The sequence below is a fragment of the Dermacentor andersoni genome, chromosome 8, assembly GCF_023375885.2.
Source record: "Dermacentor andersoni chromosome 8, qqDerAnde1_hic_scaffold, whole genome shotgun sequence".
NCBI lineage: Eukaryota > Metazoa > Arthropoda > Arachnida > Ixodida > Ixodidae > Dermacentor > Dermacentor andersoni.
The window spans coordinates 90,419,690-90,447,035 of record NC_092821.1 but is presented as its reverse complement, the minus strand read 5'-3'; the positions used below and the strand labels follow the sequence as shown (position 1 = coordinate 90,447,035).

The window sequence follows — 27,346 nt, the reverse complement described above, 5'->3', positions numbered from 1 at the left end:
CTGTTCATTACTGCTTCAAATGGAGGCTGCTTTGGGAACTGTACAGGTCAGCACAGAATTCTTCCGCTGCATTTAAAACATCTTCGAGATTGCTGATAATATTACCCTACATATCATTCAGTGCATACATCTTGGTTCGTCCGATGCCTACTTTCATCGTCACTGTTTCAGTCTGCGCCCATTTTTTACTAGTGTTCCCTATTTCTCAAGTTATAACTTCGAATATCCCTTATTTTCTCTATGTTGGTTAGTTTTGACAGAGTCGCGAATTCTACATTCTCTCTTGAGATGGACATTTTCGTTATTTGTCATTCCTTTATTAGATCCTTTGTTACTTGGGAGAGATTGTTTACTGGTTACCTTGGTGCCTTGCCTCCCACTTCAATCGCAGCCTCTGAAGCCAACATAGTTACGGTTTCATTCATTAGCTCTATGCCATCATCATCTCTCTGTTCCAAGACTGCATATCTGTTTGCAAGTACCAGCATGAATTTGTCTGCTTTTACCCTTACTGCCTTTAGGTTGACCGGTTTCTTCTTCACCAAATTCGCTCTTTCTCTCTTCAAATTCAAGTGAACCTTAGCCCTCTATAACCATGATTACTGCACTTAACCCTGCCTATCCCTTCTACATCCTGCACTGTGCTGGGATCAGCAGAAAGTATGAAGTCAGCTTCAGTTCTTCTTTCACCATTAGCGATTTTCCAGGTCCACTTTCTGTTGCTATGCTGCCTGAAAAAGGTGTTCATTATTCGAAGCTTATTACTTTCTGCGAATTCTACCAGCATATCTCCTCTAGCATTCCTAGAATCGACGCCGTAGTTGCCAAATGCTTGTTCACCAGCTTGCTTTTTCCCCAATTTTGCATTGATGTCATCCAATATGACAGAATACTGAATTGGCACTTTTATCATCGCTAATCGAACATGTTCGTAAAATTCATCTACTTCCTCGTTATCGTGACTGGATGTTGGAGCGTAGGCTTGTACTACATTTAATTTATACCTCTTATTAAGTATGATTACGACTACAGCTACCCTCTAGTTATGGCTGTAGAATTCTTCAATGTTGCCCGCTATGTCCTTATTGATTAGGAATCCTACTCCGTATTGTTTCTTATCTAGGAGACCTCTATAGCAGAGGACATGCCCGTTATTCAGAAAAGTATAAGCCTCGCCAGTTCTTCTAATCTCACTAAGACCGATGATATCCCAAACAATGTCTGATAATTCCTCAAACAGTCGGGTTTGGGTGTTACACGTTGCTAGGGCCAGTTTCATTGGTCGTCTGTCCAGACCCAGAAATTCTTAGCACCCTCTGCTGCGTTACAGGTCTGATCGCCGCCTTGGTCAGGTGCTCCGCAGCTGCTGGGGCCTCAGGGCCATTGAGTAATTGAGTGAACCATTTGGGATGGGTATCTAACCTCTTTTGTGAAGCAGAAGCACACTTGACATGCGCGGCGTACGTCAACTCCCACGAAGTCTAAACGAGGACACCTTTATTTTGAATAAAGTAATTATGCACACCCATCGCGTCTCTGGGCACGCTGAAATAACATTGATTTCTTTATATATAATGCTTGATTTACGGGAAACTGTTTGGGTTTCACGAGTGTTTGTGCCAGTGTATATATATGTATATATATATATATATATATATATATATATATATATATATATATATATATATATATATATATATATAATATATATATATATATATATATATATATATATATATATATATATATATATATATATATATATATATATATATATATATGCCAATTTGCTAAAGTGGTTAAACCTGTGCAAGTGCCACGTCGCTGTACAGAGTCAAGCTCATATTGTTTATAGCTGGGAGAAACTAAGACATGTTTTTCCATTTCACATAATTATATAATTAGTTATCGCTATTCAATCAACTCAAAGGAACTAAATTAATTCAGAGCGAAAGTTTCAAAGAGGAAATTGTAGAATACCTTGAAAAATTACCCATCCAGCAGTCTGTTGCTCAATATGTGCTGGAGCGCTATAACGTAAAGCAATTCCAAACTTTTCTATTCCAAGTCTGCAATCAGCCCTCCACGATTGGTAAAAAAAATGTTTACCCATTTTTCCTGCGCCTGTATGTTACGCGACGTCACGAAAACCACGTAAACGCCTTATCTTATAGGATATGTGAACACTGATTATGTATGATTAGACCGAACGCCTTTTTGGTCATTAACAATAAAGACGTAGTCTGACCAATTGCTATTTCTCAAACGTATTCCGGCTGTGCCCACTTCACCTGTCTGTTATGCGACGTCACAAAAGCACGAAAACTCACTGCGTCCAAGTGACGTGTATGCATTAGAGGCGTATTAATATGCAGAACAAAGTTCAAATATTTTCTGAACAGCCGGAGACTGCCCCGTTCCGAAAGGAATAGAACAAAGACGGCTGTCGCGTGATCAATGTGGCGCTAGCATAGATTTATTTCCGTATAATTAAAAACGCAGGTGGCAGTGTAGCGCTATCGAGACCTTTCCGCGCACATACTACATAACTCTGCCAATTTTTCTATGCTGAGAACCCGTTTTAGCGGCATTTTAAACTTCCGTTGCACGCCGCCGCAATTTTGGACCAGCTAGCTCAAGATGAGTAAGCGGAAGCGGACCGATTGCAGGCGCCGCCCCCACTCTTCACATCTGCTTATATACTTTCCCTGTGATGGCTCAGCCCCATCGGAACTCCCTCCATTTGAGCGAGCTCGTCGCCTCTTCTTAACCAGTTAGATAAGAAAAAGTGCTCAATGTAGGCTATGCTATCCAATTTGAAATTACTATGAAGTGACATCCTATAAACGAGAAGCACGTTTCATTGGGCTTTTCAAACAACGCTGAAGGTTACTGTCCAGTGCTTGCGGCTATGGTTACGTAAATTTGACGTCAAAAGATTAGAATAAAAGCACATTCAAATAGATTTACGTTATAGGGGCTCTGCACAAAAGCTTTTTCCAAGCATATAAGAAAGCTTGTGTAGCGCAAGAAGGGGACGAGCGACTTGTGCCGCTGGTAGATGTGATGACGCAGTTTCGTCATATACGCATTCCCAGTCGGGTCGAATATTTATTTATTTATTTATTTATTTTACCCTCAGGTCAAACCATTACAGAGGGGAGTGGGTAATAGATAATAACATTAAAAATACAAACAGCAGCGAACAATAAATTACCAAGACATAGATAAGCTAGAATAAGTGATTAACACATATATAATTCAATAGAAGCGCTAACAGCAGTCCGAAACAACACAGGGTCAGTAATTTTGGCAATTGAGGAAGGAAGGTGGTTCCAGTCATATGACGTCCGAGGAATAAAATAATCCGTGAATATTTTAGTTTTGCATGTAGAAATGCCTATCTCATGTATTTGATCTGTGCGGCGTGAAATATATGAAAGGGGAAGAAGTAACTCGTAGCAAATAGACTCATGACGAAATATTTTGTGCAAAATCATAGGCGTGCAATTTTGCGTCGTGATGCAAGTGTTGTTAGGCCCAGGGTAGTACGCTTGATGTACGCCGAAAGCCAGAGAGAATGTACCTAGTGACATCTCGTCACATCAGAGAGAAGAACATAAGGCTAAGTTACTTCATTACCCTGATGTTGCCCATGGTGTACTTGGCCTAAAGTAACACAGTGTCCTACTTGTTTGTTCGGTCATCGAAGAACCGTCGGAGAAGTTCTGTTTGCCACTCCAACCTCTAAGCGAAATATAAAACAAAAATTAAACGTACTCACTCTGTGAGCCATCTGCTTGCTTCCTGTAAATACACAATAAATACACAAAAATGAGAAGTTGTTAAGGAACACATTTCATTATGCTTCCATCTTTTTTCGTGTACCACAGGAAAAGATCGCGGCCCTAGAATGAATGTCAAAAAGGCATTTACTCTTAACATATGTCTTGATAAGTATCTAATCATTTGTGTTCAGTACAACTAAAAGAAAATGTAGCACTTGCAGAGGATTATCAAAACAAGCTGAAGTAAATGTGGTATAGCGTAAGGAATTCTAAAGTTCACTAACTCTAAAAAATGCATGAGACAACAAATATTCGTGTGTGTTCTTCCCTTCGAAGCCTTCAACAAATCCTTCAATGTCAAAGAAACATACGATGATCAAGGGTGCCCTTAGGACTGAGTATACTCAACAAGTGTACACACTTTGCGTCGTATCTCGCCACACAACAATAATCGTCATGCTTCTTGCTTGCATGTTCTTTCTTGATAACGCTGCGCTTGCTAACTTTCCTGTCGAGAATGCTCTGTCAGGCTGATAGCGCACATGCCATCCGTGACTTTGAAGTACCGGGCTCGCAGCGTTAAAGAAAGGAAATGCGGGCAAGATAGATGACGTATACTGTTTCGTGGCAAGATACGACCAAAAGGGGTAATTCTCCTTAACAGTGTAGCTCAAAGAGATGACAAACGTACTAAACATTTTGAAAGACTTAGGGAAAGGCACCCACAGGAGCGAAAATCTAGAGCTTTATACTGAACAACACTTTATGACGAAACGCATTATATTGACGCGTAATTGAAATAAAAGTTAATATCTTGGGTGTAGAAAAATTATGAACCGAGAATAACATATAGAGCAGCTATGTGCAAAGCGTATTGCAATGTAAAAGAACGCAGCGGAACTAGAGAAGCATTTCACCCAGTCAAAGCAGTATTCACGGGACACAAACCGTGAAATTCAGGATGTTGCGAAGAAAACACTCGAAACGACTGATGCTATTCTTTTGGAAATTGAAGGAATTATAGATGAACCTACCTCTGAAGCTGACATCGAAAGCTGGCGTGGTGTTCCAATCCACCAAACTATGGACTCGCATAATTGTTCAGTTGAACTTAGTAGGATCAAGTTACGAGGCCCCTCACCAGGTTTAGCGATTTCAAACAGACAAGCGCGCTGTATTCAATACGCGCTTACGATCGTGTATGAAAAGGATTACACCGCGGTGCACGGCAAGAACAGCTTAAATTTCAAACCGCAGGTCGCGCACCTTTTGCTCAACGCAGCCGCCTTCCAGCCTTGAGTCAAGGTCGTACGCACAAGTGGGAATACGTAACTGCGATTCCTGAAACGTCGCTCACCATGACCCGTCACTTCGAGAAATATTCAAGGCTGCAGCAATAATTAGTTTCATCTCTTGCTTCACTAGACAATTTGAATTTTAGAGAAAAAATACGGACAAATCGAATGCTTGAGTGTTTTCATTTTGCTCCGTGCCGTAGTAAGAGGGACATCCTACCATTCCGTTTGCGCATTTCCATGTCGTGCAGTCGTGCGCGCAGAAAAGGAATCTGCCACCTTCTTGCGGGTTCCAACGCATGATCATGCTCTGTAATGCACTTGCCTCTGTCTCAGCGCTTGTTTGGAACTGCCTTATACGGCTAGTCAGTGGTTCTCCTGCATAGCACGCGAAATCGTGTAATACGTGAAACGAGACAAATGTAACAGTACGCACGCGAGACCATCAACGTAAGTGCGTCACCAGCACAAACGCAAGAGTAGAAAAAAAGTGGTGTGCGCAAGGGATTCTTCACGCCTTCCTCCCGCTCTATTGTTGCTAATGCAGGCAAAGATATCGCTTGCACAGGCAAGTCGGGGCAGGTGGTAGAGCATCTCTGTTGGCGGTGAAGCTCGCCTGGGTTCGCGATAGTTGAAACATTTCTATATTTGCTATTAATCAACTTATCTGAAGAAAAAATATTTTTGCGGTGTCACGTAATTTACTGTCGTGTTGTCAAGGACGACGAGAAACGTCAAAAGCGAGCATCAAGGAACGGCACGCGTCAAGCAGCCAAAAATACAGGCAAACGCAAGCTCGGGTAGCGTGGCTGCCACTAACACTGGGGCTTGCTTGCTTGGCTGCTTCGGCGTCATCTTGTTTTCTTCATTACATTGGCCCATGGGGAATAGCCTAGCCATCTTGGATACCTAAGTCGTTCACAATATAGCGGGGTTGTACTAATGCGTGAAGCGACGCCCATGGATGGTGTCGTGAACCCGACCACGTAAGTTTTAGGACGGTGTCAAAGTCCGAGCGAAGATACGGTAGGGTCCGCATATTGGGCGAGTAATTTAGACGAAAGCCCAGCAGGGCTCTGATAAATCCAAAGCCATACGGGGGAAATGATCGCGAAAGTAGCGAGACAGCGGTCGGTGTGCCTTAGGTTCTGCTGACCTTGGTCCTCGGTTTTCAATGAACGGGTCAATTGACGACAATCATCGACGTAGCAGGCGAAATGAAAAATAGGAGTGTATTCATATGAGTCAGGTGTGTAGGTAAACATGATGGCGAGCGTCCGTAAAAAAGCAAGAACAGCGAAAATCTCATGGTAGCATGCGTAGAAGTGTATTACATTTGTGTGATGAATGGAAGGACGGATTCCCAATTGATATGGTCCGAGCACATCGCCAGCATATCACCGAGAGTGCTATTAAATCGTTCAGTTAGGCCATTCGTTTGCGGATGATATACAGTTGTCATGCGATTAACGATGTTGCACTGAACAAGCAAGGCCTGAATAACGTTATACAGGGAAACATGTCCTCTGTCGCTCAATTAACGGGGAGCACTGTGGCGCAGGGCACACAGTTGAGAAAGATGAAATCGGAACTTTTTTCGCAGTAGATGTGGGCATATCTGCAGTATCTGCCTAACGGATGAGGCGGTAACCGCCGGCAATTATCCAGCGATTCCCAGAGGTAGTCGAGGGAAACGGCCAGTATAAGTCGACTCGACGCGGTCAAATGGACGGGCCCGGAAAGGCATAGCCTGAAGCGGGCTGGCGGGGCGCTGAGGTCGACCTTGCGCCGCTGACAGGCAGTGCAAGCACGTATGTACTTCCACACAAATGTATGCATTGGGCCTCAGTAGTATCACTGACACAGGCGGTTGTGGGTATTGAGAACGGCGGCCTGAGCGTTTTGCCACTCGGTGTGGAAAGCAACGTAGATTTCCGTTTGCGTGTGGCGATATACCACTAACAGCCACCTCTGGTCATCGGACGCGTAATGCCGCCGATAGTGAAGATCGTCTCGAATAGCGAAATGGCTGGCTTGGCTATGGAGAGTTCTTGAGACGGGATAAGCTGATGGTTCAGTAAGGGAGTCGAGGAGTTAACTCTAAGCATTTTTGTGTTGCTCCGACGACATGTCCCCCAGGCTATAGGTGAGAAGAGAGAGATAAACCTTTATTTTCATGTCGTGTGATGTGGTGGAAAGGCCCTCAGTCCAGAGCCTCTCTTGCGGCATTCTTCAGTGCAGCACTGATAAACGCCGCAAGGTAAGCTTAGTCGTCGGCGCTGGCTGATTCTGTCAGCCATCCGACATGGGGTCTAGGGGAAAGATTTGTGGGGGCAAGCAGGGAATGTGGGAGTGGTCCACAGGACCAGAGCATATGGGATGTGTTCTGGCGTTCGCCACCGTATCGGCAGGCTGGGAGGTCTTCAGGTAAGAGGCCGCGGAAAAGGTGCATTCGCGCTCGTGTAGGGAGCGTTTCAGTCTGCGCCCAACAAATCAGTACACCCTCTTCACGGGTGAGTTCTTTGCTGAGATTGGGGAACTTGGGCCTAGCCTCTCGATATGGGCGCCAAAGCAGGGGAGCCCACCTTTTAGTCTGGGCTGGTTGCGGAATGCAGGATGCCTGGTTCAATGTCTCGCAGGCGAGCTGATTAGCTCTTTCATTTCCCGGCAGCCCGCCATGACCAGGTATCCAGATGATTTCAAAAAAAGCTGTAAGGAGTTCTTCAATAAATGTCAAAATGTGGGCCGGGAGATCGTTGTGCAACAATTTCCTGCAAGCCGCCATGGAGTCGGTCAAGGTGATTCTTGGGTAGGCTGGGTTACTAGGGGGCATGTGTTTGATCGCGACTGCGATGGCTGTCAGCTCCGCTAAGGTCGGATTTGGCTCAAGGAGTACCTCCGTATGCACACTTTGGAGGTCGATATTCACGACTGCTATAGCGGAGCCGCGTGCACCAACGCTAGCATCAGCGTAGAAGTATATGCCGCCAGGGTCTCGGTGAGAAGGGAGTCGAAGAAGCTGACGAAGAAGCGGAGTCAGGTGCTAGCGCCGAGCGGGGCAGCGCGTCAGCGTCCGAGTGCTTGCGGCTGGAGCGGTGCACAACACCAATAATCGTGCGCCGATATTGTGCGCCATCCTGCACGACTACGCCTGCACACGTAGTCGTGCAGGCAAAGCGCTCAACGAGCGAGGCGTCCCGAGGGATCATTCAGCGACGAGAGCCAGCATAGAGTACTAGCGCCATCATAGAGATGAAGGTCCGTGACAAAGTCGAAAGTGCGGCTATAAAGCTGCGGACAAAACTTTGCCAAAGCCCAAATTATGCCGAGGCACTCTCCCTCAGTGACGCAATAATTATACTTGGCTCTCTTTAGGGTTTGACTCGAGTAAGCAACGACGTATTCATAGAATCCTGGATTTCTTTCAGCCAATACTGCGACAAGGCGGACGTCGCTGGCGTCAGTATGAATCTGAGCAGGCGCAATAGGGTCAAAGTGACGAAGGATTGGTTGCGACGTTAGTAAAAAGCCGCAGTGTCAGAAACGATTTGTCGCATGCTCGTGACCAAGCCGAGAGGCCGTTAGAGGTTCTCAGAAGGATGGTAAGAGGCGCGATGATGGAAGCAATGTCGCGCACAAATCGACGAAAATAGGAGCGCAGTGCAAGAAAACTTCCAAGTCTTTTAGTGTAATTGGACTTAGGCTATGCCGCTCCGGCACGAAGTTTCGCGGGGTCCGTAAGAACGCCCTCCGTGCAGATGACGTGAAATAGTATGCGGCAGATGCGAGGCTCGTAATAATCACGAAGACGAACAAGGTGAGTTGAAAATTTTGAGAAAGAAACAACGATTTGGTCAAGGTAGCAGATACAAGTATTCTACTTGTACCCACGAAGGATGTTATCCATCATCCGTTCGAAAGTAGCTCGGCCGTTGCACAATGTGAACGGTGCGACGGTAAACTCCTGTAGTGCGTCCGGAGTGACGAAACGTGTTTTCGGTGAGTCAGGGTCGGGCACAGGAACCTGCCAGTAATCTCAACGTATCTCTAATGACGATAATTATTACGTCCCTTGTAAATTATCGAGAGCATCATCGATTGGCGACAGCGAGTACACGTCTCTCCGAGTTATTGAGGTGGCGAAAGTCGGCGCAGAATCTGATAGACCCGTCCTTATTTAGCACAAGTGCAACGGGTGTCCCAAGCGCTTTGGGAGAACTTAATGACATCAGGCATAGGCTTATCATCGACTTGACCATTGTTAATACGCCGTTCCACCGCTGAAACTCAATTTGGGCGTTGGAATAACGGCGCATTACAAACGGAATAAATGTGGTGTGTGAAGCTCGCTGTATCACCCAAATGTAGCTGGGCGCCCTAGAAAGAGAAGCGGAAGTCTCTCAAAAAGGTCTGGAGCTCACTGCGGTATGTTCACAATAGATCGGACGTAATAGAAGGGTGGAAACAGTCTGAAGCTGAAGATCTAGAAACAGGTGATGTCATGGCATTCATTTGAAGATGGGGAGGGTCCCCAGAAAACCCAGAGGGCGCAAGAGGTAAACATTTTGTGTGTGGCCCAAAGATTGCCCACTAAGGGAAGTAACAAAGCTGTGAGCCACTTAGGAACAAGCATGATTGTAGCCTCCATTTCAACGGTAAGTACGGCAAACTGCAGTCGCAGGCCACGGTGGCGAAATACTTCTGACTAAGTAAACAGAACTGTTCCGTCTTGGGCAGCCGTACAGGACGAGGGTACAAGGGTCGACGTTTTCTATCCTATATCTGTGTTCGCCACGACCACAAGTTTGTGAGCGGCGGGAAGAGGATTCGCAGTGGTGTACCGGCCAATTCTTTATGGGAGTGGTCTATGATGGCGCGTTGACTTGAAAGGAAGTTCCATCCGTGAATAACGTCGTGGGAACATAACGGCAGCGTGAAAAACACTTTGACAAAGCTCGCTTAAAATACCTGCACGCGCAGTACACACTGCTGAAGGGGCACTGTGCTGTGAGCTGGCAGTGAGGAGCGTTAGTCCCGCGAACGACGTGATCCCTTTTTCAATAAATCAAAAAAATTTCTTTTTCAAAATATGATTACAAGAAGGATATGCAGAAGGGGGTCCCAAGGTCAAAAGATCGTAACGCGACCCTCTGTACAGAATTAACCAAACCAACAGAAGAAATGGCTAATAAGCAAATTTTATATATGCACAACTCTGTTTGGCGGCAACATAAATATTTGATAGAGAAATATAAATTTGCACTAACAATGAAAATATAGAAGGAAAGTTAGCATGAACTCTAAGAGTGGGTCTTTATCATGGAAAATAATTCCGAAGATAAATTAGACAGAAAAAAAGTAAACAACAACAACAAGACATGGAGTAACTGCAATAAAAAAATGTTAATAGAATTATTATGACCACCCTTGAGATAGGACAACGTCGCGTATGCAGTCTTGTCTGTGAAAACTGTAGAGCCCTAGATTATTCGGCGAGCCTTTCTTCGCCTACCTCTCTTGCGTTTAACGTGGCGGACTTGGCGTCTACCAGCGTAAGCATGGGCGATGGCGAAGACATGCCGCCAAAAGTAACGACTTATTCGCCCAAACCTTACACCACTGCTCGACAAGTCGAATATTTTCTGGCTATCACTTTTGTCTAATGCGGAGTGATTGTGGAGATAGTTAAATAATATACGGGGCAGAGCTCAACCTGATAATTATATAACGTCACAGATCGACAGCCGTAGCGTATGTCCCAAGGTTCAGTGTTTCTTTTTTTATTTGAAGGCTCGTGTCGGTGCTGTTAGAATCTCAGCGCTGACGCCCGTTGTTGCAAATGGGTCGCAAGCCCCAAGGGTAGCGTTGCCCTGGCGGCCTGGGGCACAACTGGAAGCATCCGAAGGTCCCGGCAAAGCATGAGTCGACTGGTAACAGAACAACTTGTTTATTCTAACATCGCAAAAGAGCGGGCGGTCAGGTCGACCGAAGTGGAGAGACGGGAGAGCACGTAACTCAACGGAAGAAATCGGAGCCTCTCTCCCGGCGTCCGGGGGCAGCTGCTCTTATACTCTCGGAGTTGAGGGCAAGAGGAAGGCCTCGTGACGAGACCACGTGACGGCGGGGCACGGACGAGCTGAGAGACAAGTTGAGACGAGTGTAGTGACGCATCCGCCTTGCCGGCGCCGGACAGACCTCCTCGCTTCACACTTGGGAAGCTCCTCTCCCCGGCTGCCGCGCTTTGACAAGCGTGGGCACACACACACACACGCACACACGAAGACACGTGGCGCTGAAACACGCCTGGACGCGCTTGGCGGGGAGGCTTTGCGGCAGCTCCGAACGGGCCAAAATGTCCGCCGCTTTGAACGAAGCCCCGGCGTCCGTTGCATCCGCGCCGGCTATACCGCGCGTCGTAGGCGAAACGTAACAGTGCGTAGACAAAGTGGGGATGTTTCAAAAAGTTCAGGTGCGCAAAGGGTAAGCACAAAGTATTGTTTTGACGTTGGCGTGCATGAATTTGGAAATGAACCACTCACGTAGTGATTCTCGTTTACACGTCATATATGGTTTTCTTGTAGCTGAATTCAAAACTAACATAAACATGCAAATGGCTTTATTAGAAAACGCAGGTCATCATTTATTGCAACCGTGCAGTGTTATCATATGACGCTGATTACATTCATCCATTCTCAATGTATTCACTCTTTACAAGCAATTCTAAATTAACTGCGAAACGAAGGGTGTCTCGCTGTCACAGAAGACACCAAGATCGAATGTCAACCAGCACAACCATTCAATTCATTCAGGCAATAAAAAAGTCGCAGTTTAAGCCGAAAGGCGGGCCACCGATTGAGACAGGAAATTAGTAGACAGCTATGCAAAGTAAGGATATAGTTTTATCGGCCCTATACACTTGGAACATTAGCTTAATAACCTAATTAAAAAGCACGGTGTCAGCCCGCAGGAAAACATGACCACATCACACTCGTTTAACGCGCACCCTAACTGTCAAAAACGCTGGATTCAGAAAGCGCAGTTGCATCAGCGAGCGAATTCACCGTCGTCCTGCCTTTCTCATCAAGGCTAACCGAGCGGCGAGAACACAGCGCTCACGAAGCTATAGGCACGCAGCGCACTCGGTCCCCATCGCAGATCGCTTTCAAGACAAGGCCCCGTGCGTGCGGCCCCTGCCATGCGCAGTCGCCGTTGTTGTAGAACCCCCCCCCCCCCCCCTTCCGGTGTCTTGCGTGCTACGGAACATGGTCCGCTTCCTCCCCGCTTACTTCCTTTCCGTGCGCGAGACGCAGTCGCCTTTCGGCTCCTCTCATTCTAACACATACAGCGTATGGCGCGTGGCGGTGCTGATATTGTTTTTGTGCTTTGTAAGGACCATCACGCCAGCGATGGCGAAAATGTGCCAGGAGTGTCCGTAAAATTGCTATCGTAATAAAATCCACTTAAAGGGAAGCTGATAGGTTTTCCAGAAAAAATCAGTGAAGAGCAGTACGCCGTGGTTTTCAACCCTCTGAATTCGAATATCGCATTGAAATTGAGTGAAGGAAAGCGCAAACATATTTTATTTCGACAAAAAGTGCAGCAGCAGACACGCCCAGCTAGCGCGCCTCGTTTCCGCCTGTGGTAGGTCGGGCGCCTCGTGACGTCAACAATGGTGTTCGTCCGGACCGACTGCTGCCGCTACACACGAAGCACGGTGCAAAGTAGTTTGGTGGTGTTTTGCTGAGACGGTCATGGAAATTTTCGAGAGCTTGCGTTTCCCTGAGGAGTTCGGCGTAAAGTCCAAACTCTACGAGAGCGATTTTGCGCGCGACGGTGACGGGCGACGGCTTCGAGCGACAAAACGGGCCGTCGCTTGTACAAATCGCTCGGTGTTGTCGCTCGATCGCTCGTTTCTAGAAATCTAGAACTCGTCGCTCGTCACCCGGAAATGTTATGAGCGACTAGCCAATTGTGCGAAGCTGAAACTGGATGTACATAACTCAAATACTGCTGTTTGTCGCACGGAACGAGCAAACTATTGAATTTTACACGTGCAAGAAAACCCAGTGCAAGACCTTCACAAATATTTTATGCTCCTTCTTCAGTAAAATACATAAACTTAAATTGATAAAGCATGCGTTGCGCTAGTTTCGGCGCGTATATTGCCGCCCTCATTCCGGGAAGTCGTCGCTCAAAGCCGTCGCTCGCGTGGAGTTCGGCTTGCAGACGACGAGTGAACGCGACAGCCATCGCCTCGCTTGTAGCGCTGTCGCTGTCGCGTGCAAGATCACTTGTAAGGGGTTTATACTTGTAGATACTACACGTACGTACATACTTGTACATATACATGTACGAGCCGATTGCGAAGAGCTGGCCTCTCCAAGAAGCAAAAAATGCTGGTGCAAGCACGGCTTTCCACGCGAATGAAGGCGAAGTGTTAGCATCTCCTTGAGTTGGAAATGTTCTTTGGCGAGTATGTTTTTTGCTAAGCTGCATTCAGCGTTCCAGTGAGTACGTTTCCGGGCAAACAACTGTAGTGTTATGTTCGTGCATGCCTCCTCGTAGAACGTAAGCGGTGATGCTATCTTTAGCATTCGTGCGCTGCCCTAAAGCTGTCGGCAATCTACACAGACAGTTTAAACGCGGGAAAAGTTTACCGGCTGTTGTAGCACGTGTAGTATAAAACCTTCATCAGCGCGCCATCCGCACGCTACTCGTAACCGGCGAATTCCGTCGGCTACGTGAGATGGTCGGTTTCTTATGTGTGCGAGAGAAGGGGGAGTGCAGCGTCTTGGCGTGAGCAGGCTTTCCAACACATGCAAACTTTACGCTTGCACTGCGTTATGGTAGCTGCATGCAGGCTGTTTCACAACACACGTGCGAATAGAAAATTCGCGGCGCTTGGCGATGAAACCTGCGTCAAGGGTGGGCGATAAACATGCACCTTCAGCGTGCTAACTATTTTTTTTAGGAGAACCCAAAGCCCACATTATTGATAAACTCTGGTAGTAATGGTCACGGAAGTGGTTAGAGCACAACACTTCTTCTTGAGCGCTTGAAGTTGTTTCGCTTCACAGCAGCCTCCCACTTAGCTGAAAGCTTCTTGTCTTGCAGGAACTAATGGAATATCGGAACATCGTCGCGGCCGCTGGTGTTCGTGCTGCACAGAACGCCGGCATGATCGGCCTACAAGTTTAATTGATGATGCGCACGTCAACTACCACTCCTATATACACACAAATAAAGGAATGTAGGGTCGAGCGAAGCAGATTAGGACGGCACGCACGCAGAAATAAGCCCGGTCAGGCACGGTCGCACAGGGTGCGAAGGAGCGGAACACCAGTGTTGACGTCACTACGCTGCCGTTTCCGGTCTCCGCTCGCATCGTCAGCGTCAGCAGCAGCGCGCGGTGCTCGACGGGGCCGGAGCTACAGCTCAATTTTAACCGACGATTGCGTCGCTCCTAAGTCTCCCCCAAAATTTTACCTTCATGGTTTATAAGGTTCCCGCATCCGTATATGAGCGTCTTATTGAATTCGACAGACTCTTCAGCTTCCCTTTAAGAGGAAGCTTTAGGTCGGGCCCAACTCCGATGCGGCCTATTCAAGTACATGTAAAACGCAAAACGTTTTACTGAGATAACTCCTGGACTAATTTTAATGAAATCTGTTGCATTTGAGAGAGAAAGTTAAATTCTAGTGGCTGGTTGAAGCGGAATTTTGATTTAGGTCCTGCTTTTTGTTACCAGGATTTTCAAAAATTTGGTAGCTTGAACAAAATAGAAGCATGAAATTTACATATTCATAGCTCTGCATGAAGAACAGATATCGCGGAGATGTAAACGGCATCCGTTAGACCATTGAAAGCAGACAAATTTGATATGTAATTTTACATCTTACATGAATTGGTTACGTTCTTTACATGGGTTCTGCAAAAGCTATGTTTGCATATTACAAAATCTTTTGAGATTCATGTGTAACATCAATTGTGTCCGCTTTAGATACACTATAAAATGAAATTCACAGAACTGTTATCATATTTCGTTGCTGCGTTACTGAGTTGTAAACTTGATAGTATTGTGTTCTGAAAATTTTTGATTTTTGTGAATTTTCAATGAAACATTGACAACCTAAATCAAAAGTTCAAAACCAACAGTCACTAGATTTTAAGCTTTTCTTTTAAATGCAACAAATCTCGTCAAATTTGGTGCAGTGGTTGCCGAGAAAAACGAATTCTCCTTTTGCATGTATTTAGAAAGGAGCACCCGAGCTAAAGCTTCCTCTTAAGTCAAATTCTTGCTTTAAACAAAGCAATACGATCACAGCATAATATGCACACAGCAGCTGCATATTCGAAATATGGCAATTTTATGGCAGCAAATTGTTTACCATATTCTAACATTGCTTTCCGCCAACAGACTTATTATTAGCCAACCATCTACATCAATGTGACTTCGCGTCCATGGATATCGAGATTTCGTCGGATATTATAGACATATCCTTTGGCCTTGAGTTCATGTGACTTTGCGTACTCGACATTTCGCGTACTCGACACTTATTTCATGTTGTTAAGAGAGGGGGGGGGGGGAAGGTGCTTTGCGCAATTAGAGTGGTCCAGAGTGCTTTCTACATGAGTCTTACCATTCGGGATCTCGAATCATTTTCTTGGCGCATTTCTCAACAATCACACAAACACCCAGAACATCATAGGATTATTGGTTTTTCTTATTTTTTTATTTTGAATCTCTACAGAAGATTGCATTTGTCTGTGTAGGAATATATGCCTATACTTCATGTATACCTGTAAGATTCTGTAAATTTGCAATCTGACACACAAATTTGATTTGTTATATACGTCTTTTTCTGTGCAATTTTTCAATACTTATAAACTGATTGTGTTGTTGCTGCTGTAATCGCTGATGCAGGAGCCTGCGGCTTTGTAAACTGTCAAAATTACAACTTTTTCCGTACGCCCCTTCGTATCATTACACTGTACTGGTGCGAAAATAAACGCCATCGTCACTGTCATTGTCACGTTTCATAAAGTATGAGCTTGCTCGCTTGCACAGAAAACTGAACATTAGAATGTGCGATGGTAATGAAACGCCCCTTTCATATCACGGAGTCCAAACTTTATTATCGTAGTTGGTGGTGGAGCAACTGCACTTGTACGGGCTGGCAAAAGTGTGATCACTATAACACGAGTAACGCGGTGATAGGCACCGCAGGTTTCGCTTACCTCGTTATAAACTTCCATATACAGTGATCGCATGACCTCTTCACCTGTCCGCTTGCGGTACTCTGATTGGACACACTTTATATTTGAGTGGTTTAACGCTGAGGAGAATCCCACAAGGTAGATAGTAGCTGAGGTGTTCACAGGCTGCGGAGCGAATAAAAATAATCTACCAATAAAGCACAAAGCAATAGCAAAGCAGAAAAAAAGAAACAGGTACGTTAGCGCAAAGTTGTTGCATTGCGAATTGCATATTGTACACTAGGAGAGCCGGTTGTCTGTGGACATTATTTTATTCGAATGGCGTGCTAGACGACCGTCTACACTCTGATGGGATTATACTTAAGATAATATGCTGATAATCACCTATTTATAGCTGGGCAGGAGGAAATCAGTGAATGCCTAGTAGGAACCAGGAGCCATGATAATGAAACTAATTATCGCACCAGAAATGTCGCTGCTTCGCGTGAAAGGCGAAGCATCAATTGTGATATCAGATCAGTGCACATTGCGATATCATTAGGTATCAATTCCGATATCATTAGTGGACTGCCACAGACGCCGCACAGGGACGCTTGAGTGCAAGGGCTCAGAGGCATGTGCTTTGCTGTACTAATATCGCATCAGTAACCCTCTAGAGAGAGGGCATGTTGCAAATGTGTTGGGCAGATAACGTACAACAGAATGCCGTTTAAAAAAATGTATCACTGTATTAGTGACGAAGAACGATTCTGTGCCGAGAATAAGTGCAGGATGAGGGGGTATACGCTGTTGATATGCCAGAGAAATTGATTTTTACGTTCAGGTTCTACTTGCCGACACTCCAACAAGATGTACAGCTAGATCAGCTTCTCATCACATCTGAAGTAAGGATGCTAGTTTTATCGGCAGTATCAGGTTGTAAACATAAGCAAAATAACTAAATTCACAAGCCTCGCGTCACGAGCGCGCAAGCAAACACAGAAACATCTGAATTGATGACCGTGGAAATTTGCTGTCAAAATGATTCAATGAGCAAACGCGGCAGCAGCAGTCAGCGAATAGAACTTCTTGTAGCCTCTCGCCGCAACTAAGCCGCAGAAAGACAGCGCACTCGTCCCTGAGCCTTGCGCCCGGTTCCCCCCGTCGCGTGTACGAAATTGAGCTGCGATCGCCATATGACGCTCGCACTTTCACTCGCAAATGATGCATACGGTGTGCAGTGATGATTTTATTGCCCTAGGACTTTCCATGGGACCTCACGGCGACGACGACGACGACGGCGGGAATGTTGCTACAGTATCAATATAATTGTTATCGCAGTACAAAACTAAATGACACGCATATGGTAGAAATTTCCAAAACGCCACCGGCAGCTCACTAAGATTAGTCATAATAATCTCACCGTTTGTACATCCTATCAAAATGAATTATTTTGTTAAAAAGCCAAGGACGGGAGCTATAGCAGTTTATAAAAAGAATGAGGAAAACATTATCAGATAAAAGGTTGCAATAGGTATTATAAAATATCAGAATGTACGTTTCATTTTAATTATAATTAGAACGATGATGATACATGGGTTATATTGGTGCAAGGACTAGGGATCGCCAAAGACCACCACGAAAAACGGTATAAAGCAGTCTATGAAGAGGTAAATGAGAAATGGTAATGGTACTATGGTTGCATAGTGGCCTAAACATTCGCTGTAAACGCTATAAAATATATAGGCAATAAAATAATGACATTGACAAGTGATTTGGGCTGTGATCATGTAAGATATTCCTTAAGTGGATGTGACAGTGAAATGTGTCACTGTCACTGCCACAGACGCCTCACCGGGACATTTGAGTGCAAGGTCCCAGAGGCATGTGCTTTACTGTAATACTATAGCAACAGTAACCCTCGAGAGAGAGGGCATGCTGCGAATCTCTTGGGCTGATAAGGTACAACATAATGCCATTTTAAAAAATGTCTCACTGCATTAGTGACCAAGAACCAAGTGAAACCAAGTGACCAAGAGGTGGTATACGCTCTTGATATGCCAGAGAAATTGCTTTTTATGCGCGCGTTCTACTTGTCGACACTCCAACAAGATGTGCAGCTAGATCAGCTTCTCATCGCATGTACCATAGTTGGGAGGTTCAGCACCAGTTAAAAGATTCGTGCCATAACTGCGCCCTATACTCAGTCAGCAAGATAACCTATCACATCGTGGTGTCCTTGGAGGTAACGGCCAATTTCCTCCTAAGATTCAGTTACGTGGAGCTTATTCAGTTTCGGAATCCCACCATTGTTGCCAGTAGCCGCTGAGTCTTTTAGGCAGGACTGGTTTCAGGTCTGTACGATGTACGGCTCGGGACAGATTGCTAGGTTTTGTTGCTATGCCTTCAGCAAGTTGAGTTACTAGCACATTTCTCTCCATACCTCTGTGTCCAGGCACCCAACATAATATTATGAGTTGCTTATGTATATGAATTGTCTGTTGCAGCACGTAAATGTTCTTGATTGTGCAATTTTTATGCTTTTGCAGCGATTTCAAAGCTTTCACTGCATGTAAGGAGTCTGAATATAATTGCTTTTGGTAGCATTATTTGGCTATGTTTCACAGCAACCTTCAATGCACAGGCTTCTACAGTGAAGATGATGGTTCCCAGGTGAAGGGCGTCAGAGTCTGAGACTGATAGAGCAGCAGCTGCATATGAAACGCTGTAACGGGGCTTGACTGTGTCTGTGTATATTTATGGGCAAGAGTGCGTCCACTGGAGTTAAAGGAAGCGTATGCGGAAGCATGTTTACTCATTTCGACAAATGACCTGTGACACCCTATTTCCGGCTACAGTCATGGCAAAAGTGGCTTCTCTAGAACAATTCTTTCATCTTGTATGAAGTGGAATATCCACATCCGCTTTCAATTTTCGTACACGCAGTGAGAAGGGCGCTCTCACAGAAGGTTGGTTGTAAAAGACTACTACATGCATCTTAATTGTAACATAGCACGGGTGTTCACACCTTGAAATTACTTTCATAAAATATAGGAAACTAGAATAAGCCATTTGCAGAACAAAATAACATTCATTTTATTCTACATAGAGCCTCTGTATGGGACTTGTTTTGACGACAGTGGTTGCGAGTTGGATAGCTAGATGGTGCACAGGATCTGGCATCTTGAGGACGCTGGGTTTGGCAGATTGTTAAACAAAGTTGCCGTAGTTCCAAAGCGAACCTATAAGGCTCTTGGGCAACATCATGAGGCACTTCCTGTCAATGCGCCCTCTTGTGTGCTACAGTGCTTTAAGGATATTCATTCGTCTTAGACATTTACGCTTATTGGCCTCGTCGTTCCAGGAGTACCCAAATGGGTACCTTTATATACAATTTTACAACGCTTTCTAAAGTGAATACTAACTTCGTTTCTCATAATACCCGCTTTGGTAATTTGCATTTCGCGCTCTGTGACCAGAGATGGCGCTATATTTCTTGGCGGGCCCACCACATAGAGAGTGAAACATGGCTTCCTGCAGCCCACACGCACGTTTTCGTCCGCGCGGTAAGCACATTTTTATTACTTGGCCCTATGGCGCTCTTTTTATTCTTCGTAGCTGCGATCACAAAGATGACACACCAAAGCCATTGCTGTGACATCTTTAGTACGACTTTTGCAAGAATCATAGAAACTAGACGTGCTTGCAGCTCCGCATATCCGATGGGGTACTTGGAGACTCGGTTGCTCTATTTGAATATACCTCACACATGAAATTCAGGCCCTTATGGAGCAAAATGAGCCTGATTTGTCTGATTGGGATAACCCAGACTGAATCGATACTCCGCACAAGGTCAGGACAAATCCGACGTGGAAAGCAGCAGTTCTGACGACCGTGATGACCAAGTGAAACAGGGTCCAACGAACGTTGCTTTTGGAAAACTAGAGCGTACCAGCATTTATATCTTTACTTTAGCGCATGCATGTTCACTTCAAAATAGATATTCCCCTTAACCTATAATAAGTTGTAGAGTATTTGGATCGGAAACTTTTTTCTTTTGTCTAGGTTCACCAGTGTGAACTTCAGTGGAGTAGGAGCTGATACCCGCGCGCAAGAACCAAAATCGCTTTACATCTACTTTTCAGCGTACTTCCTAGAAGTCTTTTGAAATCAATGTGCTGCTCTGTCTAATCTGTATTTTGTTCAAGAGAGGGGCGGTAAATCCATTGACACGGATGCAAGAGAGATGCAGACGTTTGCAGGCATTCATATTTTAATGGGTGTCCTGAAGATATTAAAAGTACATATGTAGTGGTCGCGCCACCTAAGTGTGGATGTAATCACGAATGCAATGCAGCGTGACGGGTGGTTTGAGCTTAGAAGTGACCTGCACGTTGCTTCCGGGCTGTCTGTAACAGACAAATAAAGAGAACAGGAAAGCATGCCTGGAGCTACCTCAGTCAGGAGAAATCTGCGTGAACGAGCAAATGATTGCTTTCATTGGCAGGTGTCCATTGCGGCAGTGTATCCCAGGAATCTCGAACCCTGTTGAGCTGAACAATTTTGTGTTGACGGCGTCTCACGACTTAGTTTTGTACTTCGCAGTTCACCTCGGGAAGGGAGCTGTTCCTGATGAGGAATTCAAGGAACTGTGCCTTGGGAGACCCCTTGTAAATGAACTGACTAAAAGAGTGAATCGACATGATGTCACCTTTTTCTTCACCTATAGATACTTTACTCGAATAAAACTACAGGACTGCTTGCTCTTAAAGAACTTTTTTAACAAGACCAATCATTAAATTTGGGGTTTAACGCGCCAAAACCACTTTCTGATTATGAGGCACGCCGTAGTGGAGGACTCTGGAAATTTCGACCACCTGGGGATCTTTAACGTGCACCTAAATCTAAGTACACGGGTGTTTTTGCATTTCGCCCCCATCGAAATGCGGCCGCCGTGGCCGGGATTCGATCCCGCGACCTCGTGCTCAGCAGCCCAACACCATAGCCACTGAGCAACCACGGCGGGTCAAGACCAATCATGACCAACTGCAGCAATGGCGAAGCACTAGGAATGCCAAATGACAGGTCCATGAAACATGTAGAGTCCTTTTGTAGAGTACACAGCCACAAACTTTGTCTGGTTCATTGGAAGCACAAGTCAGTCATTTTGTTGTCCACCGCATGGAAATCGAGCCAGAATGGAAGTGCCAAACGTGGTCGAAAGAAGAAAAGAAAATCGAACTCGCTCAACCTGACAATGGCCATATCGCAGTCTATCATGTAGTGCATCCAACTGTTGCAGCAGGCCATGTCGAAGAAATCGGTGAAAAAAACGCAGTCTCTTTCTATGTACGCACCAACACTCTGTAGCAAGCCACGAAGCGGTCGATCAGGTTGGTTGTCAATGTCAAAGTTGGTTGTCTTGTCGCTGAACCTGACATTGTCAGTTTGACCGACCGCATTGACCGCCTTATGGCTTACTACAGAATCTTGGTGCGTATATAGAAGTGGACTGTGTGCTTTTTTTACCCATTTCTTGGACATGGCCTGCTGCAACAGTTGGGTGCACTAGATGATGGACTGCGATATGGACATGGTTCTTAAAAAGGATAGGCTTGAGTTGCTCAGATTCAAAACAAACATAGCTGAGATGCTCATAAAGCTGACCTACCCGATTAAGTGGGGTCTAATTTGAATGAGGAAAGTGATGAAGAATCCACTGCACCTAAGAAATACAAACGAATTCCTCTCCCAACGGAAGAGGTGCGCTACGACATGATTGAACACTTTCCTGAGCATGCCAAGCACAAGTTCCAGGTGAAATTTTGGAACTCTGAGTGCAAAGCGAAATAGCGAGTAAAGCGCTGACAATGCGACGTGTTTCTTGCCCCCCAAAGTAGAAATTGTTTCCTCGAGTTCCATGCGCCCTAGTACTGCCCACGTAGGTACTAGCAAGCGACATACCATCTCTTAGATATTTTTACCAGCATCAATTTTTTTACGTTCTTTTGCGCCCCTTTATGTTAAATAAAGAAGTTTTATTAAACCATTCAAGAATGGCTATCTCCGGACTGAGGCAGTTATAGCTTATGTAGGGTATAAAGCTAAGCGCTTTGAGTCTAGTACGATGCCTCAGAATTTATGTTCTCTGTTTAGAGGTACGTGTACTCCATGGAGTTAAATATGCTATCGGACCAGGCATCTCTTTCTTGTGAAGAAGAAAGAGGCGCTTTTCTTGGGAGTGAGCTTAACAAGATTTTCATTCGCCCATTTAAACAGCTTGTTCAGACGTAGCTGGAATTGTCACTCAAAGGGGAAGAGGTTGCATGACTTGACTCCTTTATGCATGCCGCCAACATATCTGGAATAAGATAGGCTATCTGGAATTTAAGGTTGTAAAGAATGTGTTTACGAAAGAGATGGCACTACCAGCACAAATGCTGGAGCGAGTCTCTCGATGGCTGCGAGACTGTGAAGAGAAGTGCTTTCACCGAAGTTGGTCACTAGTGTTGCCACCAGTCTTCAGCGTATTCAGTGCACTGGTAAAGCGGTAGACTGTTTCCTCCAGGCGCGAAAGTCTGTTTCCTGGCCCTGAGACTCTCGCAGCGATAGGTAGCTCTGCCGCAACAAGCAGTCGCATATACGGTCAACGAGTGCAACGAGCCGATCTAGAGTCGTCGCGTCAAAACCTGACAGTACCATGCGTGCATACTGCAGTAGGCGTTGCAAGAACAGCTCGCGTAAAATTGGAACTTCCTCTCGTTTTCGGAGTGATGACCCAGTTACTCACGCAACCCGTGTAGCAGTTGTACCGGTCGTTGTTCGCCGAGTTCTTCGCAGAGGAACTGTTGGAGCCTATTTTTGTTATGGTGTGAGGCGCTGCAGGACCGGGCGTTTCAGGCCCTCGTATGCTGTGGCCCGAGGCGTACCCGCTAGTAAGTCGTATCTGGCGTCGGCGATTTCAGTGGGTAGTGCGGCGACGACGTGCATGTACTTTGCTGTCTGTAAAGTGATGCGCTATAGTTGAAAACGGGCCTCTGCATGCCTAAACCAAACTCTGGGATTGGTAAGAAAAAAAACTGGAAAGCTGAAGCTCTGGCGCGATGACAGCAGACGTAATTGGGGCGTCGTCTCTGTCAGCATTAGTAGGAGCAGTGTCGTCTATGACTGATGTTTCAAAAAAAGGGCAAATGTCCCCGATCGTCACCTGTTGGGAGCTCAATTTGGCGGAGGCAAAGAATGCCAGCTTGAGACCGGAGAGTCGACTGGCTTTATTCAAAAGCAAAAGCAGGTTTTGTGGAGTGGGTAGGCGTCCCGGTCGGGTAAGCTGCCTCGGTTCCAGGAAAATATAGCGGGCAATGGCCCTGACGACGGGGCAAGGCTAAGTAAACTGGCCGAGACAATTACACCCATGGCGTGGCGGGGACAACGTAGTCGGGGACTGTCGCTACAAATGCATTTGTAAAAAGCCACTCCAAGGCACACTCGGCAGACAACAGTTGCCTCGATTCGGGGAAGTCAAGATGGAATGCGTAGTCGAAGAGATGGGTCCAGGTGGTGCAGTCTAGGTGCCGAAAACTTGGCGTCTTCCACATTGATCGTGTGTCATCACGTGCGAGTATGCGAAGTTTTGTTGCTTCATCGGTTCTTGACAGCGCGATGGGTTATTTTCCCAACATTTTCATGAGCCCTCCTAGCAGCTTCATCGCAAAGTTTGCTGCCCATGATTCCGCAGTGCCCTGGGAGCCACTGAAAGTGAAGCCATGTGCGTTTCCTCGAAGTTGGTAATATAGCCGCCACATACCCAGCAGAAGTTTCTCTTGCGGCCCACGACGTAGAACGGGTAACAAACTATTCAGGGCTGCCTTCGAATAGGTAAGCATTCTCTTACGTCATGGTAGATTTCATCAATCATTTGAAGTGCGCTGCGAAGTGCAGCAAGCTACGCGGCCGTCGATGTTCTGCGATGAAAATTTTTAAACTGAATTGAGAGTCGTGATCTGCCCTGGAGATAACAGCTCTTGTAAATTCGCCAACAGTTGTCGAGCCATAAGTGTGAATGTGCAGATGGTCCGTGAATGTCTCGTGTAGTATGTGTAGAGACAGCTGCCTGAGAGCTGGCGACAAGACACCTGCTTCCTTTCGAATTCCCAATACCGAGTGTCGAACTTCTGGGTGATCTGCAATCTATAAATAGCGTATAAATAAAATGATCAAGAACTTAATCATTATTTACTCTAGCAGTACTAATGCAAATTCTTCTAAAAAGACGTTGGTACCCTTTTTATAACTTACAGGCAATTAAATAGGCCATGAAATAGATAAAAATTTGCAATAAACTGTCCATAATTAGTTTGGCGTATGCGCATAAAAAAGTAATCTTCTGACTCAACAACCTGCCTTTACCACTTGTGAAGATTTCCGGCATATGCACAACATTTTAATTACGTCTGCATTCAGCTGCTCATTCTCTTAGTTAGACATTTCATTTGACAATCGCTGTTTTCTTAACAAACTCATTTTTAGATTTTTTTCATTCATTCATTCATTCATTCATTCATTCATTCATTCATTTATTTGTCCAAAGTTCTTTGTACAGGGTGAATTTGCTGGTAAATCTAAGCATGCAGTGCTTGTAAAATGACCAGGCAGTTAGTGAAACAACATATTAAATTCATATAACCAAAATTATTATTCTCTCTTGCATATATACAAATTGCGCATTATTTTTCAGTGAAAATCGATCACAGAATGACAGCAGCACGGATGCTACATGCTTTTGCATTTGCGGGCAAGCGCTGAAAGGATAGAAATCGGTCTGTAGTTTCCGCAGTCACTCTTTTTTCTGTTTTTGTATATTTGCCTAACAACATAGATTTTCATTCCTTTCGGTATATCTCCAGTTTCACCCGCCGTGGTTGCTCAGTGGCTATGGTGTTGGCCTGCTGAGCACGAGGTCGCGGGATCGAATCCTGGCCACGGCGGCCGCATTTCGATGGGGGCGAAATGCGAAAACACCCGTGTACTTAGATTTAGGTGCACGTTAAAGAACCCCAGGTGGTCGAAATTTCCGGAGTCCTCCACTACGGCGTGCCTCATAATCAGAAAGTGGTTTTGGCACGTAAAACCCCATAATTTAAATATCTCCAGTTTGAAATATTCCGGTCAGTATTTTTAATAATACCTCTTTTAGTTCCTTAAAATTACTACGGAGGTCTCGATTACAAATCTTATCAAAACCCGGTGGCTTCCACTCCTTCAAACCCTTGATGATATTCCATAATTCGACTTCAGATATATCTGGCAGAAAAGCTGCATGTGTTCGCACATGTGCGCTTAGGTTTGTATTCGGTGTGCCTATCGCGACTTGTTGCTCTTAGTTTTTCCGCCTCATGCAAGAACGGGTCACTGAACTTATCACACATTACTTCCGTGTCTACTGTGGGGAAGTTCTTTTTTATCACATCTTCAACGCATGCGTGTTTCGATCAGCCCATCAGGTACCAATGCCCCCGTTTTCTTTACATCGTTTTTATTTAACGAGGATTCTCGTGACAGGTATCTTCGTTTCGCAAGTCGCAATTTCGCTGACACCAGATTTTTTAGTGAACAGTATTCTGCTCTTTTCGTAACATCCTGTGGTTCTTTCTTGCTTTTCTGCCAAGCTTTGTCCTTAAGGTAGCACAATTCTATTATATCTGGCGTGATCCATTAACTGTCAGGCTTTCTCTTCTCCACCTTTACTATTTTATTGGAACCTTCGTAAATCCTATTGAATGTTTAAATAATACTACTGTACATGGTTAAGTGATCAAGCGGTAACAGTGCACTGCAGTTTGTATTTTTAATTTTAGTGTCAGCTTTTGCATGATCGATAATAGTTCTTGTAACCAAAGCCTTTCCTTTCTTTATTGGTTTTTCAGACACAACTGCTAACAGGACAAAATAATGGTCAGCTAGTTTCTGCTTAACGACTCTGGATGTATACCACTGGTTGGTTAATCGAAGGATGATGTGTTGAATGCACGATTTGGAAATTTTTGAGCCCAAGTGTTCCTCTCTTGTGTACTCATTTATTGCGTTGTATAACGCATGTTCAGCTAGCAAATTAAGGTAATCAGTTACAGTCCTTTGAGACTCTTGGAAGATATCTATATTTATATCGCCTACTAAAATCAGGTGTTTCTAGTTCATATACTTAATTAGTAAAAGCTGCAGTTCCTCGATATATTTGTGTGTATTCAACTTTGGTGGCCGACAGATAATACACAGAGTGTACGTGGTGTCGACTTTACTAATCGACAAGTTGAGCAGCTCGGAATTATCAAATTTTACCTCAATACTGTATGACAACCAGCTATGTTTGACAACCACCAAAACACCTCCACGTTTCCTATATTCCTATTACCTCATTTTTAGATATATTACATTTACGAGACCTTGGCGCAATTATTTCACCGGTTTCTCTTTTCTTGTTTAGAATTGCAAGTGTTGAAGACCGCAGAAATCGAAAATCACAGGTACTCTAAATTTTATAACGTTTACTTACGATTTCGTAAAGGTAGGACTTCTTGGTTTCACGGTAGCCTTCAGCCAGGCATGGGGCTGATTATGAAAATAAGGAGTTTTAAGGTGAAGTCTACATCAATGAACTATGAAGCGAGTTGTTGATCACAGTGCACCAAATGTTAGCACATTAAAGAATAACAATATACAGAACCAGTGCTCATAACATGAACGAAACGCGCACTAAGGAAAACATTTGATCAACAAATCTGAAATATACTTTTCAATTGTGAAGTTTTACTGTTACAAAGATGTCATTAAACCTGCTAATGGCGAAAGTTAAAGTGGCATGAAGATGTAAAGCCACATTACAATGCTGGCACGTCAGTATGTTATGTAACATACCTTTTCTCATAAACGCCCAAACATATTTGCAAATGTTTGCATGAATTCAGTTTTCAGGTGTGAAGCAGGAGCACCTACGAATAGTTGTTTATCTTCTAGCAAATTTATAGCCGAAGAATTTTGTGATGTATTTTCGCATCTTTAATACTTGATGCC

The 27,346-nt window shown here is 44.9% G+C and overlaps 1 protein-coding gene across 1 annotated transcript in view; it reads right to left on the bottom strand.

Annotated features, from left to right (window-relative positions):
* Positions 1-27,346, bottom strand: part of LOC129385407 (uncharacterized) — a 168,761-nt gene that overhangs the window by 129,504 nt on the left and 11,911 nt on the right. Inside the window, exons 3-4 of the mRNA XM_055072048.2 lie at positions 26,829-26,884; positions 3,785-3,807 (exon numbers count right to left, since the gene is read on the bottom strand). Coding sequence (XP_054928023.1) covers positions 3,785-3,807; positions 26,829-26,884 — 79 coding nt within the window. The remainder of the gene's footprint in view (positions 1-3,784; positions 3,808-26,828; positions 26,885-27,346) is intronic.